A 23,110-nucleotide genomic window follows, 5' to 3' on the forward strand; every position below is an offset into this window, starting at 1 on the left:
CTTCCACAGCAGAAGGGCATCCAATTTCATACTCACTGCGTGTAAATCGAAAGAGACCCCCACAAACAGAGTTTAGGATTTAAGAGGTACATGGCTGGTAAGACGGAAGACCCACAATGACTTCTCAGACACAGGTTCTCTTGAATACAAGTAAATTCAGTGTTTGCTTGAGGCACTATGGCAGCTCCATGAGCTGTCCAGAGTGCTACGTCAAGTTTGCTGTCTCCTTTTCCTCCTGACATGGTTTGAACTTGTACTCATCTAATGTGTCCAATAAAACTCAAGTGGAAATCCACAGATCACTAAAGTGCAGCGTCAGCTAAACAACCATCTGCACATAGGTAGCTTCTTGAAGAACGTTTTACAAACTAACAACTCACATTCCTCTTATTTCCATCCTTTGTGATTTAAAACATTTATCTTACGTCTTCCCATAGTCTACACTAGATAAAATTGAAAAGATTCAGCCTGTTTAGTCTTTTGTCATCTCCTATGCTCTGCAGTGCTGGGTCTAGTAGCTCTCTTGTAGTCCCATTATGCGAGATGAATTCTGTACACATTATAGTTGATGTGGAATAACCAATGAGTTATAAAAGAAAGACCTTGCTTGACTTCTACAGTGCACAAAATGAATGGTCTTTATTTGTATTTCTGCTATATTTTAGTATAAATTTTTTGTCACAACTTCTCACAATATATTGTTGAAACCCTGCTGTAAATTAAAGGCAAATGTGGACCTTTAAAATAATAAATATCACATTGCTTTGTGAAAGCACTTGCTCACTGTGGCCACCATCATTTCCAATTTTAGTCAAAAACTGCACATGGAACATGTTTGTTTTTTGGCTTTGGATAGAACACTTTATACAAAGCAGGTTAAATTTGTGATTATAGTTCTTTATACAGTATATTTACAGATGTACAAACACACAAGCAGGAAAATCATGGCACTGACCACTGTGGTACTATAATTGAATTGGATAACTAATAACTTAAAAATAACTAATCCAGCACTGAGACATAAATTAATTCAAAGTAATACAGTGATCCCCCGCCTATCACGGAAGTAACGTTCCAGACCCATCAGCGATAGGTGAAAATCCACGATATAGAAAGACCACATAAATAAACGTTTTCTTTTTTTTATAGTTTAAGCCTTAAAATACCCTTCCCACATGCTTTAAACACATGTAAACTTATTAAAACACACTTTGTAAACACATATGATATGTGGATGTCGGGCTAAGGATATGAGTAACATCTCTCTATTATAAAAAAAAATCTTGGCAGGGAGACCTGGGAGATGAGGCTTGATCTTCTCAGAAGACAATTTGACACCCCGCGAGAGACATTTTAACGGTCACGCAAGACAAGGCAGTGAGACAGAAGGACAGCTGCTGTACAGGCTTTTAAACGATCAATGTGCAGAGCGACAAGCAGAACAGGCATCTTGGCAGAAGCAGCGCAAAGCCAGTAGCTGATCTGTCCACTTCTGCTTAGTGTGCATTCAGCTCCCCCCTTTCACAACACAAGTGGGAGAGACGCAAAGTGGCGGGAGCGTAGCTTACCTCCGTGGGGGGGTGGGGTGGTTTGAGCAAAGCGATCGAGACCAGATCATCTCGGAATTACCTTAGGAATTACAACCATTACAACCGTAGGAAGCAAAACCCATGAGAAGGTGACCTTTGCATGTCGCGCCCTACTTACAAACAATTTCAAACAAATTCACTGACATCTAACCTAGAAGTTGTTGGAATGCTTTTGGCAGACAAATTTCAGGTGCTCCCAGCTCTTAAAACAACGACAAGCAGAACATGCTGCTTGTCAGCAGCAGCTGCAGCAAGCCAGTGTGTATTCAGCACTCAAAACCCTCTTCAGAACGCTAGCGGTATAGACGCAAAGTGGCATAAGGACAGTTGCTGTACAGGCTTTTAAGTGATTGACGCAAAGCACGACAAGCACATCACACAGCTGGCCAGCAGCAGCAAGACACCAGCTGAACCGATCGCATCTCTTTAGCGCGCATTCAGCAAGTAAGTAGCGACAGATAAGCTTGGGTGTGCATTTTTGTATTAAAACACAAACAATTTACAGTATTTTGTACCTGTAACATTAACTACATAGGGATGACACAAGAATCTGAAGTGAGTGGACATATTGCATATGTTTTCAAGTACTTTGCTACTTGTGAGGTGTGCAAGAGATATGCAGTGATGTTTTAGTCAATGTTTTTCAGTGTACTATTAAATAGAACTTGTAGTTAAAAGAGGTTAATTATATCTTTCCTAGTTTTTCTAAGTGGCACTTTTGGTTTTACTTGTATTTGCTATTTTAATTTTTGTTGTTCTGACTAGTTGATGTACATATTATAACTGTGCTTGCTGCATCAGTCTAAATGGCAACAGTGGACTCTTGTATGTAAAATGGAGACATGACTTTTTCTTTGTTCTCTGCCTCACACACTTCAGCCTAGGCTCAGTAAAACAATGGCTGTTTTTTTTTTTTTTTTCAAGAATGTAGAACATAGTTTTAACACATGGTGAAAAATCAGCAAATAGTCACAAATGCTAGGACCTCAAACGGTAACAGCTTTATTCTGGTTAGTGTACATGATGTAGTCCCATTAGTGATTTTCAGCATGGACCTCAAATGACATTTTCCCCAACATATATCAAAAGCCAAATATGCTGCTAAATAAGTGACTGAGGAACACTCAAAGTTATAGAAATGAATTTTTATCACAAGAGTGTCTGGGATGACATAGTTCATGAAGGGTTTATCTGTAATGGATCACTACTAATCATGTGCATAATTTAAATTAGATAATTATATATATGTTGAATTCTAAATCTGTTTTTGCCTTTTCATTTTATCTCTCTTGTATTTATGCAAAAAAGATATGGAGTAATATAAAACTAGATTTTTTTTTTTAGACAAGGCTGCCCTTTTTCTACATCTACAGTATAGTTAGACTGTTTAGGAATGACAGTAAACAAGAGCCTGCCTTCCCTACAAATCCATTTTTACTTGATTTGGACAAGTGGTAAAAACTACTTGCATCCTATAGATGAACAGGATTCCTGAAAAATGCCTTTATTTCTTGTAACGTTTTGCTGAAAAGGCCACGATCCATCTCCTAACCCCTAATTGAATAATTTAAACCAGCATCAATTCTTATAGGTACACTTGCACAAAGTCAGGGATTTTGTAGGATTCTAGTCAGGTGTATGATCAACCAGTTCTACCAAACAGGTGCTAATGATCATCAATGTCACACGTAGGTTGAAACACACTCATTAGCTGAAACAGAAACAGCTGTGTAGGAGGCTTAAAACTGGGTGAGGAACAGCCAAACTCTGCTACCAAGGTGAGGTTGTGGAAGACAGTTTCATGTCATTGCAAGATTGAGCACAGCAACAAGACACAAGGTAGTTCTACTGCATCAGCAAGGTCTCTCCCAGAGAAAGATTTCAAAGCAGACTGGGGTTTCAAGATGTGCTGTTCAAGCTCTTTTGAAGAAGCACAAAGAAACGGGCAACGTTGAGGATCGTAGACGCAGTGGTCGGCCAAGGAAACTTAGTGCAGCAGATGAAAGACACATCAAGCTTATTACCCTTCGAAATTGGAAGATGTCCAGCAGTGCCATCAGCTCAGAACTGGCAGAAACCAGTGGGACCCAGGTACACCCATCTACTGTCCGGAGAAGTCTGGCCAGAAGGGGTCTTCATGGAAGAGTTGCAGCCAAAAAGCCATACCTCCGACGTGGAAACAAGGCCAAGCGACTCAAGTATGCACAAAAACAGGAACTGGGGCGCAGAAAAATGGCAAGAGGTGCTCTGGACTGATGAGTCAAAATTTGAAATATTTGGCTGTAGCAGAAGGCAGTTTGTTTGTTGAAGGGCTGGAGAGCGGTACAATAATGAGTGTCTGCAGGCAACAGTGAAGCATGGTGGAGGTTCCTTGAACGTTTGGGGCTATATTTCTGCAAATGGAGTTGGAGATTTGGTCAGGATTAATGGTGTGCTCAATGCTGAGAAATACAGGCAGATACATATCCATCATGCAATACCATCAGGGAGGCGTATGATTGGCCCCAAATTTATTCTGCAGCAGGACAACAACCCCAAACATACAGCCAAAGTCATTAAGAACTATCTTCAGCGTAAAGAAGAACAAGAAGTCCTGGAAGTGATGGTATGGCCCCCACAGAGCCCTGATCTCAACATCATCGAGTGTGTCTGGGATTACATGAGAGACAGAAGGATGTGAGGAAGCCTACATCCACAGAAGATCTGTGGTTAGTTCTCCAAGATGTTTGGACCAACCTACCAGCCGAGTTCCTTCAAAAACTGTGTGTAAGTGTACCTAGAAGAATTGATGCTGTTTTGAAGGCAAAGGGTGGTCACACCAAATATTGATTTGATTTAGATTTCTCTTTTGTTCATTCATTGCATTTTGTTGATTGATGAAAATAATGATATATATAAGTGAGTGAGAGAGAGAGAGAGAGAGAGAGAGAGAGAGAGAGAGAGAGAGAGAGAGAGAGAGAGAGAGAGAGGAAGAAGTCAAAGGTTATTTCCACAGTGAGGTGGAAATCAGGTGTGTGAAGGCTATACAGCTGAAATATTGTGTCTCTTACCTTTTTTGCTTTTCTGACAGGAGATAATCTTTAACTTTTTTTCCCCCTCTTGCACATGAATGTTGACACTGACACAGACCTACACTAAACCATGTTACACCATATATGCTCTACATATGTTATACACAGTGTGTATATGTCAACTATATTTTTTTGCCTAAAGAACAAAAATCCATGACATGAGTATAAAGTAAGTTAAAGCACAAATTACAGAAACATTCGATTATTTTCAAAGCTTGCTACACTACTTGAATGATTATTGCTGCTCTATAACTTCTTTTAAAATGTACACATTTTATTTTATATGGCTTGTCTATTTTTAACTTGTATTTTTTTTTAAATTATTTTTTAGCTTTATTGGATCTAGGCTGAGTGACTTGTTTTTCTCGTCATACACAATTCATTGTATGTTGACACTGTGTTAACCTATATATGACAAATAAACCTAAACCTAGATGACTGGTAGCTGAAACAAAGGACTTTTTAATGAATGGAGCAAATTACATAATCAAAGAGGGATCCAAAATTCTATTTTAAGAAACACAGAACAAAAACAAATGTTGCAAAAAATTTACACATTTGTTTGTTTTCTTAAAATTCTGGGTTCTGAACTTGGTAGTGTCTGAATGTCCAGTAACCCCTGCTGAACTAGAAAAATGAACTGTGTGTGTGTTAACAGTAGATATATGAAATTTGAATTACATTAAGGATTAATGTGGTGGTACAGTGGAGAGCAAAGCTGTCCTACAGTTGTAATTTCAAATCCCAAGGTAATCTCTGTCTGCTTATCATCCTTTTTCCTGGGTGTGGTTTGTTCCCATGTCAGTAAGGAGTAAGCAGGTTAAGTTAACTGGCAATGGTAAATCGGCCCAGTGTGAGTGACGGAGTGTGGTGTGTGAGTATGTCCTGTGACTTCTGTTTCCAACCCTCCACCGAATATTGACAGGTTACTCTCTGGCCCCCATGAATCTAAATTGGGCCGAGTATATACAGTTTTCCACCTCCTTAGTACTAAAACCATTAGCCACTTGGAAGGAAGAGTCTGGTACCGAGTTTCATTGTTAATTCTTAGCCTTATCTAATATCTTTTAGGTAACCAGCATCTTACGCTGTAATGGAGTAACAGAATTAAGACAATGAATGGATTTTTAATTGGCACCTTATCTTTTCAATACAAAAGTAGACTTTCATTCCAGGGTACTTTTTTGCTTTACAAACTCTGCCAATTTAAAACGCACAACTATAGCTATGACTGATAATTTACAGAACAAACACTGCCATTTACTTCTACACTACCTCCATTCATGTAATCAGCCTTTTAGAAGCTATTTTAAAGGAATGAATGTCCTTAACAATCTGTTTTCAAAATGTCCTCAAAGTTGGCACATTTATTCCAAATCCTCATGGAAAGCAAAATGCATAGTGCCCATGAATTAAGGAGTGTAGAAAAAGTAAGCACATTTTTAATGAAAATGAAGTATAATTAAAGGCACAAATCATCTGTTAATTAGGAGACTGACTGGATGGAAACCTGCTGCCACTATACAGCTAGCAGGCCTTGTCTGGGGGTCTAAATGTATGAAATAATTCTGGATTTTTTTATTTTTAGCTTCCTTTGACCCCCCCAAAGAGTGTGTATAGAAAAATTATTTTTACCATTGCTTAACATAGTGAGCATTTTACTTTACCAGTATGCTAAATATAACCAAGTAACAGTAGCCTTCTTGCTTAGTAAAGAGGGCTGCTTAAGCAGCTTTTTCATTTTTATTTGTTCTGGGGCTGTGCCATCTATTTATATTCACACTCTAACTGGGCCTTTGCCAAAATCTAAACTGAATCAGTCACTGAGTATAAAGAACAGCATGCTATGCTCTTTGATAAGCATACATTTCATGTGTTTTTCTGCTTCTGGGAACCAAAGTTCTATTTATTTATTTATTGCTTGCTTTAATGCTGGCAGCCTCAAGTTGAATGATCAAGGATTTGTTTTCAATCATTGTTACAAATTGTGTTTACCACTTCATAAGAAGTGAATTTCTATTCATCGCCCCCTTTTTTGTTCTTAATAAGTTTGGAGTGCTTAAGGAATTTAACTGCAGGAATAAAAGCTTAGCATATACAGATCCATGCATTTATTTCCATGGCAGTAATGTAACACAACTCCTATTGATATCTTTTGCAGGTAAATTTAAAAATTTGCAACATCAGATTCCAATACACCTATTAGCTTTTGCTCAAGAAGCAGTCTATGATTATCAGAATGTGTCTTATATTCAACATATCCACACATTAAAGGCAAACACAGAACAAACAGAAGGTATTGAACACAAATTCTGTGTATGAATTGCAAACCGAGTGCTGTATAGCATAAGCAACAGACACTTATAGCACTGAGCAATCTGCAGAAATCTTAGCTACATATTCATATTTGTACTTCCACGATTCCATACAGATGATGAGCTACCATGCGCTTCATTTACTCGCAAATGTCAAACAACACTTAAGAATCTAATCCAACAACTTTGTATGTCAATTCCTTCATTTAGATTATCATGCTCCTGAGATAACAATTTTCATTATGCATGATACGCATCAGTACCTTTTATTGTATGTAGCATCTTTGTCAACACACTTAACACAGATCAGCAGATTTTACAATTAATTTGCCACAGCAGGCAAAGTTTGATAACAATACGTGACTGAGGTTCATCAATGAAACCCTTTTTCATTCTTGTACAAGATATTGCCTTGATCACTGAGTTGGAAAAAAAAAACAAATAAGGACTGTGAATGCATCTGCTACAGTGTGAAAGGAGCAATTAAGGGATCTGAATCCTAATAAGCCAGTGTGCTAAAAATTGCACCAAATAAAACAGTATGTTCCATTAGCAGCAATATCTGGCATCCTATTAATAAACTGGCCAGAATTAAAATAAGCAGGCACAGCGGTACTCCAGGAACAGAGTCTGACACTTCTATTTTATGACGTATGAGAAGAATACATCACTTTATTCTTTATCTAGACTATCTTATCTTACAAACCTGAAAAGCATGTCAGTAATTAATTAAAAATAATCTACTAATGAAGTGGTTGGAATAAAATCTAGCACCACAGAACTACTTTAGAACTAAGCTTAGACATTAACATAGGATAGCCATGTTACAAAAAACAAAGAAAAAAAATCCCCAGTTCAGTCTTAATTCATTTAAAGTTGTGATTTCATAAAATGCAAGCCCAGAGAATCTCGAGTGTGACTGTCAGATCATTGTGTTTCTTACATAACAGGATATTGAGGCATGTGCTCATATCACTCAGACTTTCAAATCAATACTCAACCTTTCCATGGAGACCAGCTCTTTCGTAACAGATGACGACATCCTCCCACATCTCTAGCTTCTCAAAAACTTGTAGAGCCGAGTTAATGCAGCCAAGATTAAAGAGCAAGTGGGCAAGCTGGCGCTGGGGAGAGAAAAAAATGAAACATTTACTGATTTAACAGAATAAAGAATGCCAGAAGAAAAAAAATAGAATCCTAAACTATTATTCTTTATTATAAAACACTGCATAAGAACCTTTTAACATTACATCAAACATTAAGACGTTATATAGTAAATCTTGCTTGATGTTCATCTTTGACAGTCATCAGCTGCAGATATGTACATTTCAAAAACCCTTCTCAAATCACTGAGGGAATATATGAAAGATGGGTACATTTCTTTCATCAAAATTCATTAAAACTTGCAGAGTTATTTTATGATTCCTCATGGAAACTAAAAACCCAAAGGTATTTTCAAAAACCACCACTAACCAAGGTTTTTCAGGAAATACACTGATATAATAAATTCTCTTATTTTTATGCTTCTTTTGGTGACGTGGTATAAAATAAGATAAGCAAATCCACTGTGAACAACTCAGTGAAATAAAAGGCCTAATCCATTTTTAGGCAGTCTGTAAGAGTGTCTAATATTACTGGCTTTCAACCACAGATTTGGAAGTTGAACTTGTGCCTCCGACACAACGTGCGACAATCTGCCGGTACTCCCACTGCCAAAAAATGAAGCATCTTTCATCCAGTCCTCCCTTTACTGAACCTGTTTTAATCAGATTTTAAAGTCTGATAAACAATAGCTTATGATAGGCAGTACTGGACATCAGGCACATTAAAACATAACATTTTATTTAATAAAGAAAGTACTGACACACCCAGAAATCTTCATGTTTTAGACAGACATTGATACCTTTTTAATCAAGATACCATTAAAAATATAGTGTTTCTAACTGCTATTACTGCTTGAAATGTCTAATTAGTTATTTATTATTTACACACAACTGCAAAGCCCCATTTTCAGCAGTCATTCCTTCAGTGTCCTAAAGGTCAACCTCCATATCTTATCCTTCATTAGTCATGTATAAATACTAATTAGAAAGACCTTTAAAATTGCATTAGCACCTCCAAAACGGTTATTCTGTTCACTTGGGTTGCAAGGTACCATCATTGATAAAGTTCAAATCTGGGTTAAAAATTGAAAAAAAACACACAGCTTTCTCAAGAAACTTGTCAGTCTGTTTTTTTTTTTTGCGGAATAAAGACTATTCCACGGGAGCCTGCCAACCTGAAGATTTGAGAGAAGATGGTGAACTGGATCTCAGGAGGATATACATGCCAATATTAGCATTGTCTGCAAAAGAGAAAAGTTGATTTGATAATCCAGTTTGCCCTCTTCTCTCAAGACAGTAATTACCCTAAGTTCTTGTCTATAAGCCGCGGCTTATCTAAGGAAAAAAGTTGTGAAAATGAAAAAATAGAATATCAGCTTATACATAAGTCCGGCTTATACATCCATCGCGGGGGTTGCGTTCCAGAGCCACCCGCGAAATAAGAATATCCGCGAAGTAGAAACCATATGTTTATATGGTTATTTTTATATTGTCATGCTTGGGTCACAGATTTGCGCAGAAACACAGGAGGTTGTAGAGAGACAGGAATGTTATTCAAACACTGCAAACAAACATTTGTCTCTTTTTCAAAAGTTTAAACTGTGCTCCATGACAAGACAGAGATGACAGTTCCGTCTCACAATTAAAAGAATGCAAACATATCTTCCTCTTCAAAGGAGTGAAGCAACAAATCAATATGTCTGTTTGGCTTTTAAGTATGCGAAGCACCGCGGCACAAAGCTGTTGAAGGCGGCAGCTCACACCCCCTCCGTCAGGAGCAGACAAAGAGAGAGAGAGGGAGAGTTTGTTTTTCAGTCAAAAATCAATACGTGCCCTTCGAGCTTTTAAGTATGCGAAGCACTGTGCAGCATGTCTTTTCAGGAATCAGCTTTACAAAAGATAGCAACGTGAAGATAATCTTTCAGCATTTTTAGACGAGCGTCCGTATCGTCTAGGTGTGCAAACAGCCCCCCTGCTCAATCCCCATACGTCAGGATCAGAGAAAGCGCAAGAGAGAGAAAGAGAAAAGTAAGTTGGGTAGCTTCTCAGCCATCTGCCAATAGCGTCCCTTGTATGAAATCAACTGGGCAAACCAACTGAGGAAGCATGTACCAGAAATTAAAAGACCCATTGTCCGCAGAAATCCGCGATATATATTTAAATATGCTTACATATAAAATCACAATTTAAATGACCGCTACGCGCTCGTGTTGACTCGGCGACGCCCAGAGCAGAAAGAACGCGCTCCGGCCGCTCCAACCGCGCCATGCGGGGAGTGAGAGAGACGCCAATATCTCACACTCTCTCCCCCCTTAAAGAAATTAAATGGGCGCGAGTGAGACCACTGACCTCCCTCCCTTCTATTAGTTATAGGTTATAGTACGTTCGGCTTATCCATGAGTCCGGCTTATCTATGATACGATTTTATTTTAAAAATTCGTATGATTTTTGGTCTCCGGCTAATACATGAGTCCGGCTTATAGACAAGAACTTAGGGTAATTACTTAGCAATCTGTCACATGGAATAGCCTTCATTCTGCAAAACGACAATAGACTGACATGTTTCTTGTGAAAGTAGTTTGATTTTGGCTAATTTTTTAACCAGAACTTTACTTTAGGGCTGTCAGCACCTAACGACTCAAGCGAACAGAATAAGAGTTTTCAGCAGTGCTAATGCAACTATAAAGGTTTCTCTAATAACCAATTAGCATCTAAAAATGACTTAGGGTGAGCTAAGGGGTTTACCATTAGGACACTGAAGGAAATGGTGCTAATAATGAGGCTTTAAAGACATATATGATAAATAAACAAAAAATCAGTAAGTTCAAGTAGTAATGGCCATTATAAACACTAGCAATGCCTTGGCTATACTTTTAAAATAATTTAATGGTATTGCAATAAAAAAGGATATCAATTTTTATCAAAAACACGAAAATGTCTGGGTGTGTCAAAACTTTCAGCCGATAATTGAAAAGCGTGTCATTTGTGATCATTATAAAAGTGTCAGCCACGCATCATATAATATTCTCATCACTAAAAAAGACCCTACCAATAGCAGTCCACTTTGAAGAGGACTAGGAGAATTTCTAAGAAAGAGTTTCCTTAAAACAAATATTTCACTTGTTCACAATTTCAGAATGTTTGCTCAGCTACCACACTTGACAATATCCATTTGAGAGCTGTCATATTTACTGGTTGTATAATTTAAAACAAAAAAAAAATGAAATAAAAAAATGGCAATGTTAAAAATAGCCTACTAATATATGCCTAACTCCAAGCTACCTTCTGCAAGACAAAAAAGATATTTGTTTCTAGCTGACAAAAAAAGAGATCTATAATGGTCTTAAAAGAATGTTAGGGTTCAAAATAAAAACATTTCACTTTGGTGTGTGAAAGTGAAATTACAAGTGACTAACTGAAAAATGTGTTCAACCTCAGACACTCTCTACCAATGCAATAATTACTTTATTTAAGGTGAAATAGAGGTAAAAGAATGCTCAGCCTGGCACAGTATATTTAAGTCGACATCATGACAGCAGTGTTCAAACACACAGCATTATACTCTGCTTTAATGAAATACCATTTATGTGCAGAGTTGTAAAGATCATGCTGGACTGTAATTCCATCCATCATTTCCAGTGGTTTCTTCTTGACAGATTAAATGCAGTCATCTCAGTTTATATCTGGATCAATGACTTATGATAAAAGCTACAATAAACTACATTAAATGAAAAAGGAGCCACTTGATCTGGTTCAGAAGCCACAGATTAAATGTGCCTACAAGAATTTAGGCACACTTGTTAGCTGGCTGTGGCAAAAGCACAAAATGAATCAAAGGACAGGAATGCACAACTAAAGTACTGACTATGTCAGATTTGTAAACATCCAGCTGTAGAAAATTACCACATTATATTTAGAAGTGTTCTTCATTTGTATAAAGACTGTTCTGCTTTTTGAAGTCCAATTCAAGAGTTAAATAAATACTGAAAAAGACCTGGCAGAATACATTTGCAACAGCTGAATGAGAATATGTACAGGATTGCAAGTTACAAAATTCTGCCTGAATATGAACTGATGAGAGACAAAACACAAACCAATCTGCATAAACTCTCGGCGAGAAATAAAATGGAAAATGTTCACATGAAGTCGAGCTGATGTGCTTAAACAATAACAAATGGAAGAACATGAGCACTGACTGCACCACAACATGGTTTGATGTTGGCATGATGCGGAGGAACCTTAACTTTACAAACTGAAGTATTTATTATAACTTCAAAGTTAGTAAAAGGTGTTGAATTATGTTGGAGAAAACTAATAGTTGTTATTATAACGATGCTGAAATATCAGTTGATTTTTTGCATAGCCTGCAAGTTGGAAAAGGACTATAATGAAAAATATGGTACACTTGCAAAGTTCTACCTTGGTGGTATCCCATCTAAATTTGCTGACTCATCTAATGGTTTATCAGAATCTCTGTAGTCCATTTGAGATTCCTGTGGTGGTCAGTTGGCAGCTCATTATTTCTCTTCAAGTGTTTAGAAAATATGGCCTCAGGGAAGATGACACAGTTATAAATTTGATCACCAACCTCACTGCCCCAGGTGTCTCTGTACCACTAAAATTAATATGTTTACTGGTGTTTAAGCATTTATGGTAATTCTTCCTTTAAGGTGGATCCATGACTAGTAAAGTCGAATACAAATTCACATCGACAAGCCATTTCTCCCAATCACAACCATTCAAGTGTTTTCAATATTCACTGTTAGGGACACACAGCCAGCAGTTAGTACCCTTTTCAGTGTTGAGTGTTAGTAGTTGATAGGTGCAAATCCTCACACAATGACCAAAGACTTCTTTAAGTCACACTGAAATGACTCTCTTGTCTAAACATGCACTGGGAATATTCTGGGAACACTTCTGTATGTTGAAAGAGGGAGTGAGAAACTGGAAGATTTACATCTAGAAATCTTTATGCATTTCAGCACCTGAAACATCAAATTGTCGCCTAACCTATAAAGAGTTTTGCTCCAACAGCCCAATCACACCAGAGAAAACAACTGAACCTCTGTACTTTTTCCTAATGCATATTGACTTTAGTGCAACCTCCTCTCTGCAGCTTCATCTCTCTCAACATTCAAATCCATACTGAACAGCCCCCTGCTCTTCAGTTTCTATGAGCTTCCAATGTTGTACAGTATATTCTACCACAAGCTCATTTTATGATATTAATTTGTAGCAAACATATTTTTTAATTTGATAACATAACAAAAACACAGTTCTAGGGCTCAACCGATGGTCTATAATTTCATCATCCATCATCAATTTGCTGGACCCATGTACCTTCAACATTCTTCCTCATTATCCTCCTGAGTCTGTACCTTTCTTGCCTGGCGCTCCCTCACTCAAGCGCATTGTAGTAAAGCCTGCTTCTCAGACTCTTATCATTCTGAGGTGCCTTTATCACCTCCTGTCCGCTTTTACACTTCCCATCTTTGAAGGCAACTCTTAGCGTGTCTCCCACATTTTAAATAACCTATGCAGTGACATTCGGTGGTGCTTCTGGGGGGACCCCCAATTTCTGATTGAATGTTAGTGTGTCGTGGCACTCAAAGATTCAAGAGTACCCTTTCCACTTTGATATCATACATTTATATACATTCCCTCTGAACTCCCCCTAACTTGTCAAGTAAAAGAAATAACGAGTTGGGAGAAGGAACAAGATGCTGAATAAACAGAGAATTTCCAGTAATTTGGTTCCACTTTAGGCACTGCTTGGAGGCAAATAGGAACGTAATTTTACAATGTACACAAGATAATAAATCTGAAATAAACTGAATACACTGTACATCAAAGCAATGCCATACTCTTTTTTTCAAAAGCCAGTGCCATTGTCATCCTGCAGGCACATAGTACATCAGCATGTCATTTAAACACATGATAAGAAATGGCAAAAAACGTGCTATGGGAAAGTTACGACAAAACACAATGAGTACAATTGTTTCTGTAACACGTGCCGAGTCAATTTATTTTATTTTTAAAATATTATTGCTTTAAAAGACCACCATTTACAGAAAAAAACCTGTATGTTATACTTGGCAAAAAGTACTGCATAGTTGATTTAGAAGAGCGCAAACAGTTTTAATAATTCTGAAAAAAGAGTTAACAAATTAATTTTCTTAAGATACATAGATAGGTGAAGGACCAATTTCCCTCTTAAAAATCAAATAATAATTATAATGCAATAAATGTATGTCAAACTGCATATTTTTTAAGAGTTGCAAAGGCTACAGAAAACAAAGTTTTTCTTCAGTTAGATAATGGTTAATTTTCGAAGAGAATGTGGGAGGTATGGCATATAGCCACTTGGCTCTCCTCAACCAAGCCTTTCCTAATGTAAGTTGTGCTCCTCCACGCCCTGTGCAGATTGACTTTGGAACATCTTCTAGTTCGGAGAGGGTTGCAAAACATGACTCTAAAACAGTGATTTAGGAAGCTTTATTTCTTATTTCTGTTTAGTGACCCCTGTTGTAATTGTTCAAATGTTAAACTTTTATTAGGTGCTTGTTTATATCCACAAGTTCTGTATGCTGTTTAGATTAACTGGTGCATTTAGTAGAAATCAAAGATGAATAAGGTTCTTAATTTTCTACTACATGCATCAGTTGATCCGAACAATATATAGAACTTGTAGGTATTTCATTTAGAAGAATAAGAATTACTCCTGATTAAACAATTCACACATCTACAAAAATGCAGTCAAGCACAATGTTGAAAATATTCAAAAATGTTAAAGCACAATACACTTACTATTAAAAATGTGAAGGCTCACTAAAAGACATTACTATGACATCAGTAACTGTAAGGCTGATAGCTTAAGATCTGTAAATTAAAGCCTTTTTAAACTTGGCTCATATGTACTATTTCTGTCCTGATGACCACAGCAGTAGCGTGTTGTACTGTGTTAGCCATAGATTGATACAGGAGAAAGTAGGGTGAAATGATTATAAGCTAGAGTATTTTTCAGTTTCTTTATTACACCTTGCCTGATGAAGGGGCCTTAGCCGCCTCGGAAGCTTGCATTTGTAATCTATTTAGTTAGCCAATAAAAGGTGTCATTTCACCCTACTTGCTCCTCTCCTGATGACTGTGTGAATACTACAAACACATGCAGTTCCTTTCTGAGTCTGTCTACATAGAGCAGAACCAGGACTGAGACCCTATCAGATGTAACCTGAGCTGGGCTCTTTATCTTCACCCACAGAGCTCTATTAACATGGTTAAAAAGAAATAAAAAAAAAGAAAGACAGGCCTGCTTTTGAATTTTCTTGTAGAAAAACAAAAAAACAAAAAAAATACTATTATATCTTATTTTCACTGTTTTATTTTCTATTTTAAAGCAGCTTTCAAAATACAGACTAAGTATATTTTTTGTTTAATTATTAACCAATCACACTCGGCTCACTTGTCTAGAAACTGTAAATAGCATAGTATTAGACATCAGAAAAGAATGAGGTGTGCACACTGCATTGCATCAGACTGAAAACATATTAGATTTCAATCACTTCTGAAGTACAATCTAGCTTACTCTACATTGCAAACAGCATGTTCTGTAATCAACTGAGCAAACTAAGCACTACATCTTCTGTCATTCTTGTTTATGTAATGTTATACTTTGTGTTACTTACTGAGATTATTATTAATATTAGAATAAGTTACAAGTTTTTTCTCTTCTTTATGTTTTATGTTGATTGCTGTATTTGCAAGGAACATTACACAAGCAAGAATTTCATGGTACATATGACAATAAAAAGACCTTGACCTTGGGAAATGAACTATAAAGCACTGGTTTAGTCCCCTTCTTCACTTACTGCATGAAACAGAGAGTGTAATGCCTCATACTGATCCTTAAACTGTAGATAACATAATATTCACCGATAAGCCAAAACATTCTAACCACTCCCTTACCTCATAGCAACAGTTCATGTCAAGGATAGGTTTACATTAGATGGTAAGATGACATTAGGTACTCATAGTCGATATGTTGAATACAGAAGATAGAGACAGTTGTTAAGACCGGCTTGTGTGATGCTCACGGTCACTTGTGACAAATATCTATCATAAGAAGGGCATTTGGGTTTGGGGGGTGTAATAATGTGAACAAGTCACTAGCTGAAACTTTTTTTTTTCTTCTTCTTCTTTACATGCTCATGACACTGCAACACAAATGGTTTTAAACAGTGACATTTGATCTGGCAAAGGAGATTTTCTTCCGTGAAAGTTCAAGGTGCACAAGTACGGTATAACAATTACTAAGAAACACTGTCTATACTCCAAGTTGAAATTGAAAAAGAACTGCTCAGAAAACAAACATAGGGAGAACGGGCAATAGACAGCCTCTGGGTATGGTAACTCAACCCATGATGCTTGAACTGTAAAACTGCATGGCGCAACATCTCAAAGACATATACTAAACTTGACTTACAGGTCAAGTCTAGCCTTCAGTTCTTATTTAAACATGTCACTCCCAATAAAGTCAAACTTTTTTCAGAATCTGACTCGAGCTTTGTGTATAAACATGCATAAAGTTGTGTAAAGGATGAACTGTTAGATAAGTATTATATTTGCTGCTGTTTACACATAGCTATGACATGTAGTTCAAATGACCAATCTATACATCATTACAACATTCTGAACCTCAGCTATCCAATGGTAATAAGTCTTTCACTGTATGCGGCTCACTGTAGGTAGGAAATTTGATAAAAGCAGACTAACTCAGTTGTGACGCACTGCTCACCTTTGGGTATACATATGCAAATCCCACATTTTGATAATGAAAGAGAGCAGACAACGCAAAAACTTGTGATTTATTTGAAAGAATACCTAGTGGGTTTATTGCATCATATACAAACAACTTTGAAATACAGTGAAGGACACCTTGTGCACAAGGGGATAAAATTATGAAAGGAACATGCTCAATGGATCGTTACTTTAAAATAGTTTGCACAAGAACACAGAGCCACAGTTGAAACTTCTTAAGGGTAAATGTCACAAAAAAGTTAGAAGGTTCTTAATCACAAAGAGGATCTCTGACAAATGGAACAAGTTACCAAGTAGTGTGGCAGACAGAAGGCTTTTAGGAACCTTTGAAACTCACCATAATGTTAACTTGGAGAAATTAGGTGAATAGGATTGGTGAGTTATGTTGGGCTGAATGGCCTGATCCTATCAATTTTCTTCTAATATTGTAATGTTCTAATATTATCCTCTTCTGTAATAGAACCTTGGAGTGGTTGTGTCATTGCTAATAACTGATCTAGTCAGTCCATGATATTCCTTCAGAATCAGCATCGCTTGCTGCAGTGCAGAATGGCCACAATGGGGCTGGGCAGTTGTCTGGCACAAAACAGTCACAATGTGGATTTTTTTGAGCCCTAGTTTTAATCAATCTTTGGGATTAATTACAGAACTACACTCCTTATAATCCACTTTAAAGGGTGTTTGTTATTTCCTGTTAACTGCATTTGAAGATCACTAGAAAATGCTGTATGTGTAATTATTCATGTCTATAAATCACTCTGGGTAAAGATGTCTCTTAAACTTAGATTAACAAATGACATCATATTTAGAAACACACCTTCTGAATACACTCATAGACATGTAGAATAGATGAATAAAGGAAGATTTATTCAAAATTAAGTGACATGTCTACATGATTAGCAATTGAAACCACATTTAAATGTTTTTTCCCCAGCACACAAATATACATGAAAGTTCAAAAGGTGTTAAAGTGAACTTTTTTTTTTTTTTTTTTACAGTCACTGTGAATACAAAAGAGAATTCTCCATGGCTAATTATACTGGCCACATATTAATGGCATTTGACTGTCTAAAAATGAACTGTGTATGAAAAGGCCATAAAAGGCTGCAGGTAAGACTGACTTGGCAGACTATACATACTTGCTGACATTTTTGTCTGCCTTAGTAACTCAAATAATTATATTTTAATGATCACAGTGATCATTCGCAGGGGAAAATAACTAATATGAAATACAAAAATGTAAAAGGCATTTCTCAATTAAATGTTTTCATGAGACTCTGGACTTGCCATATTCTGTTACATAACCAAACTATGATGTAACTCTATGCTGCAATACAAATTAGACAGCTATAAGAACAGACTAAACAAAAGGGCAGAATTTCAGGCAATTCTGAAATTCTTACAAAATAGTATCATAAGTCCAATGGAAACGCCCAAAAAACTGGTTTAGACTGTGTAACCTTTCAGATACAGTAAATTAAACCAGTGAACACTGATCCATGGTGTTAATCATAGGCGCAGCAACCTTACCCTTAGAAGAGCTTAGGGTGGATGTTTTAAAGCCACATGTTTTACTAGGGGAGAACAGAAGAAGTCTGAATGAGTCGCACATCTGCGTAGGCTCCACAAAGTCTACAGTCAGGTCCTCCTAAAATCCAGCTGAGGGAGGCTTAACTTTACTACAGGAGGAGGGCAGACAGGGACGGGACCACTGTGAACACACACAAACACGCAAGGGCTGCTTGGACGGCTCAATGGCTGAATATCAGATTTCGAAGTCAGAACTGAACTATCATTCATGTATTTTATCCTTAGGCACAGTATCCTTATATAGGTCTCAAGCAACCTTACATGCCTATAAATTTTACAATAGCCAAAATCTTGAATTAAGTTTGTATATGAAATGGATTAGTGAAATGACCAGGTGAAATTTTTAATGAGAAAAATATAGATATTAGATGCCATTTAAATCGAAATATTCATGATTTTCTGTCTTTTATAATCACAAAAAGAGCGGCCCAATATTGCACTGAGGGAAGAACTCAAAAACACAATAATCAACTATGCACAGTGTAGTCTACGCTGCCAGGTTGATTCTTGGGATTTGAGTTCTCTCTGCTGCTTAATAACAGGCCAGTGATGTCGCCGATCTGCTGATTTATATGTAAATGGCTGCATCATATCATGACACACCTTTTTCAAAGCTTCCACAAGAAACGGTAATTTTTACTAATAAAAGAAAGAAAAATGTGACTGTTATGCTTTAATTATAAAGCGGTAAAGTGTTTATTTTTTTGGTTGAAATGAATACTTCAATAAGATTACCATTTAAAAGTAAAAACAACAACATACTGTAAGTTATATAGCGCATTTCCCAGTGCACAATTTCAAAGCATTTGAACATGCAGTATAATTATCTGAACAAGTCTATAAACAGGGAGAAAGATGCATCATAAAGAAGGTGCTTGATCATTGTAAACAGTTGTGATAATTCATATTCCCTACTAGACATACTATAACAAAAGGAAATAAACCTGGAAAATCTAACTGTGAGGGGCAGCTAAGTGGAACTAATAAGCCTAATGGGCTCAATGGCTTGTTCTCATTACAAATGTCATGATGTTCTATGTGAATTATAGTTTTAGTTATGATTTGTTTTTTTACCCCCCTCAATGAGGGATACAATCAATCATACCATAAGACTTCAATGTGTGACCAACAATCCATAAACTGTTCCAGTTTGGGGAGCCAGAGTCTCATCAACATCAGACACAAGGCCAAAACCAACCTCAGACCGGGTGCCAGCGCAATACACTCACCAACACTCATTCTGTGCTTTGATTTTAAATACACATGAAACTTTTGTTTCCTTAATGCTGCAGAACCCCAATTAGCATTTCCATATTTAACATTTTTGAATGGGTAGTGGTGCTGATGGTTAGCTTTCCAGAAGATAACATTTGTTTTGAAAAAATAAATAAATATTTGTGTTATACATTTGATTTCATAATTATTTGAATATCAGTAATTTACTGTATTCACTGTATTGCTGAGACAGTGACCCATTGTTTTAATAATTATCCTGCATCTTTACTGGCTCTAATATACTGTGTTTATACAGAATATAGCATATGCAGTAAGCACCAAAAGTATGTGTTTATTGCAGTGCTATCAAAATTAATAAACGCATTTACTATATCAACGATTGCCAATGATGAATTATGTGATAATCATGCACACCTATTTGACAGTATCTCCCAAAAGAGCTGCTGAAAGTGCTACCAACTGTTACCATTTTATTTGCTTCTAGTTTTTTTGAGCACCTTGGCGATACACTTTGAGTAACTTGAGCCAAGCAAACTCTCCAAATCATGGGTGTAGCAATGTCATGAACATGAACATGGCCTGCCATGTCTTCCAGCAGGTCTCCTGAACTTATTGTTACTTCATGTTTTGATATAACCCTGGTTGTTTTTATTCTATATGAGTAGTTCCCAACCTTTTCTATACCCAGCACCCTTAGAAAATGTTTATGTTCGTACCCCCTACAAAAGTAATATCACATCTGAAGATGAAGAAGTCAAATTTCTCATTTCTGAACCACCAATGGAACCACAAAAAGTACTGAGGGTGAACAAAAAAAAAAAAAAAAGCTTTTAATGCACACATGCACTCAATGCATAAAATGTAAACATAAATTAAGCAATTTACTTTTATAAATGTTAATAATCTTGCAAACTTATCCCCCATGAAGCTTAGACACTCGTTTGAGGATCCAGGGGTTTGGGGTATCTTGTGAAGCATCAAGCACCGCAAGGAAATGACACATGATCAACAATTAAGGGGTTTAGGGGGGTACAGACCCTGCTGTGCTGCTAAGCAATGAAACACCTGAACTGCAGTTCAAAAACAGATGCACTGCACAGTTAAAACTGCGCTACAGCCAGGAGCGCCAGCAGGAGAGATGGGCTAAGTCTAAGAAGCAAGTGTTGCATCCAATTCAGGCCCCTTTCTTTATATAAACTGCATGCAAGGCTAAGACGTTTTTCCTTGACTCTATTAGTACATTGTAGGTTATTGTAATAACTGATGTTATTTTGCATACTGGCTATCACTTTTAATGTTTGATTCTACTTCTTGGAAAAAGCTCTATATAAAAGAATAAAAACAAGCTGATATGGAGAACCCTCAAGGATAATGCTGCAAAAATAGCACATCATGCTCAGTGATAACATTCAGTCTTGTCAGAAGAAAAGGAAGGTTTCTGCTTCAGTGGGATGATACATAAAGAATAAACTGGATCTAGTCAATGACTGACATTATCACAGGAAAGAACAAAAGCCAGGATAAACAGGAAAAATTGAGTTAGAAAGAAAAGAAAAACAAACTTGGAGCTCATTATTGTCTCACTGACAGCAGAGGAAGTCACACAGTCACAGTTTCCAGATTTCACTCTCACAGAAGCGAGCAACTATGAAGTTAGCAAAAATCAAAGAGAACCAATAGCTGTATAAAGCCGACTATGAGGTCCATGGGGCACAAAAGGGACATTATGGTTATTGGTCACGCTTTCTGTTGTTCTTCTGGGTCATCCCAAACACTGCATCTGAATAGTAAGAAGTTAAAAAGACTGAAATTGGCCATGCCAAATTGGGAAAGGAAGAGGATAACAGCAGACAGGAAAGTAGTCTCCAGACAGACTGGGTGATTTAAGAATGTTACCGTGACCTTACCATTCAGCCACGGTCATAAAGTTCTGTGATTCACCAATAGTCAAAAATGTTAAGGAAGCCAAGTCCTGGGCGGTAAATGAGAAATATGTTAAAGACAACAGCCTTAATCAAGTAATTTAAAAGCTTTATTAAATTCTTCCCAAGCTCCCCCCCCCCCCCCCCCCCCCCCCCGAGCTCAAAGCACAAGGTAATGGAGTGGCACATTTTCAAATTCTTTCAAATATCTGTTCAAATATGAAGAGCTAGTTTACTGCTCTACAGCAAGGATGGGATTCTTGTTGTTCCCCTTGAATCTGAAGAGATATGTTGGCCAAAACACCCCTAACAACATCCAGTCTTTCAGCATTTCCAGTCGCATCTCATCCTCACATGTGGGGAAATTGTTGGTAGTGCTGCTGCTTTGCAGTAAGGAGACTGTGGAAGATTGTTGGTTCGCTTCCCGGTTACTCCCTGTGTGGATAGCGCTTTGAGCACTGAGAAAAGCACTATATAAATGTAATGAATTATTATTATTATTATTATTATTATCCAGGATTGTAATTACAGAGATTTTTAATCACTGTAGTTTGGCGTTGCACCTCTCAAGAATATCTCCTGTTGTGTTCAATGTTTCGCCACCCTTGCTTTGAGCATCCAGGGCAATGTCCCACCATCCCTTCCTATGGTGTTGAGCTGTTTGCCAGAAATCCATCAGGGCCATCTGAAAGTCATTTCACGCACACATAGGCCTTTGCTACAGCTACCTTTTTGGCCTGACAGTTCCTCTCACCTCTTTCTATGTACAAACAATAGCGCTAAGATATCTTAAACATATTCACAAAAATGACAGTAAGATATAAAGTAAATTTAACACAATCACATAATTACACAGACATCTCTCTTTATATAAAATTTTTTTTTTCCTTTGCTCCAACTCCAGTAACGCACACGTGCAATGTTTGTTAGTTAACTGCCACATGTCAGTTGCTTAAAGATTAGCCTGATGATGTCAGACAACGTAAAGAGAGAGAGAGAGAGAGAGAGAGAGAGAGATAAACTTTATTAATCCCCAAGGGGAAATTCACAAAGTAGTAGGTAGCATATATAATATAGAGTGCTTTCAGAAAGTATTCAGACCCCATCGCTTTTCACATTTTCTTAAATTGCACCCTCGTTGAACCTTCCCTCATCAAGCAACACTCAATACCCCAGAATGAAGCAAAAATAGGATTTTGGAAATTTTTTAAATTTCTTAAAAATAGGAAACTTAAATATTCCAATGACATAAGACCCTTCAGATCCTTTACTTAGCACTTTACTGAGGCTCCTTTTGAAGCGATTCCAGCCTGGAGTCTCCATGAGTCTGCCATGACAAGCATTGCACACCTGGATTTAGAGATTTTCTGCCATTCTTATCTGTAGTTCCTCTCAGGTTGTATGGAGACCTTCACTTGACAGCTATTTTCAGGTCTCTCCAGAGATGCATTAACTGGGTTAAAGTTT

General features: G+C 37.2%; 1 protein-coding gene across 1 annotated transcript in view; it reads right to left on the bottom strand.

The window, feature by feature from the left end:
- The window catches only part of ttc27 (tetratricopeptide repeat domain 27), a 274,814-nt gene that overhangs the window by 77,186 nt on the left and 174,518 nt on the right, over positions 1-23,110 (bottom strand). The window contains exon 12 of the mRNA XM_051919199.1: positions 7,977-8,099. Coding sequence (XP_051775159.1) covers positions 7,977-8,099 — 123 coding nt within the window. The remainder of the gene's footprint in view (positions 1-7,976; positions 8,100-23,110) is intronic.

The sequence above is a fragment of the Erpetoichthys calabaricus genome, chromosome 15 (genome assembly GCF_900747795.2).
Source record: "Erpetoichthys calabaricus chromosome 15, fErpCal1.3, whole genome shotgun sequence".
Taxonomy (NCBI): Eukaryota; Metazoa; Chordata; class Cladistia; order Polypteriformes; family Polypteridae; genus Erpetoichthys; species Erpetoichthys calabaricus.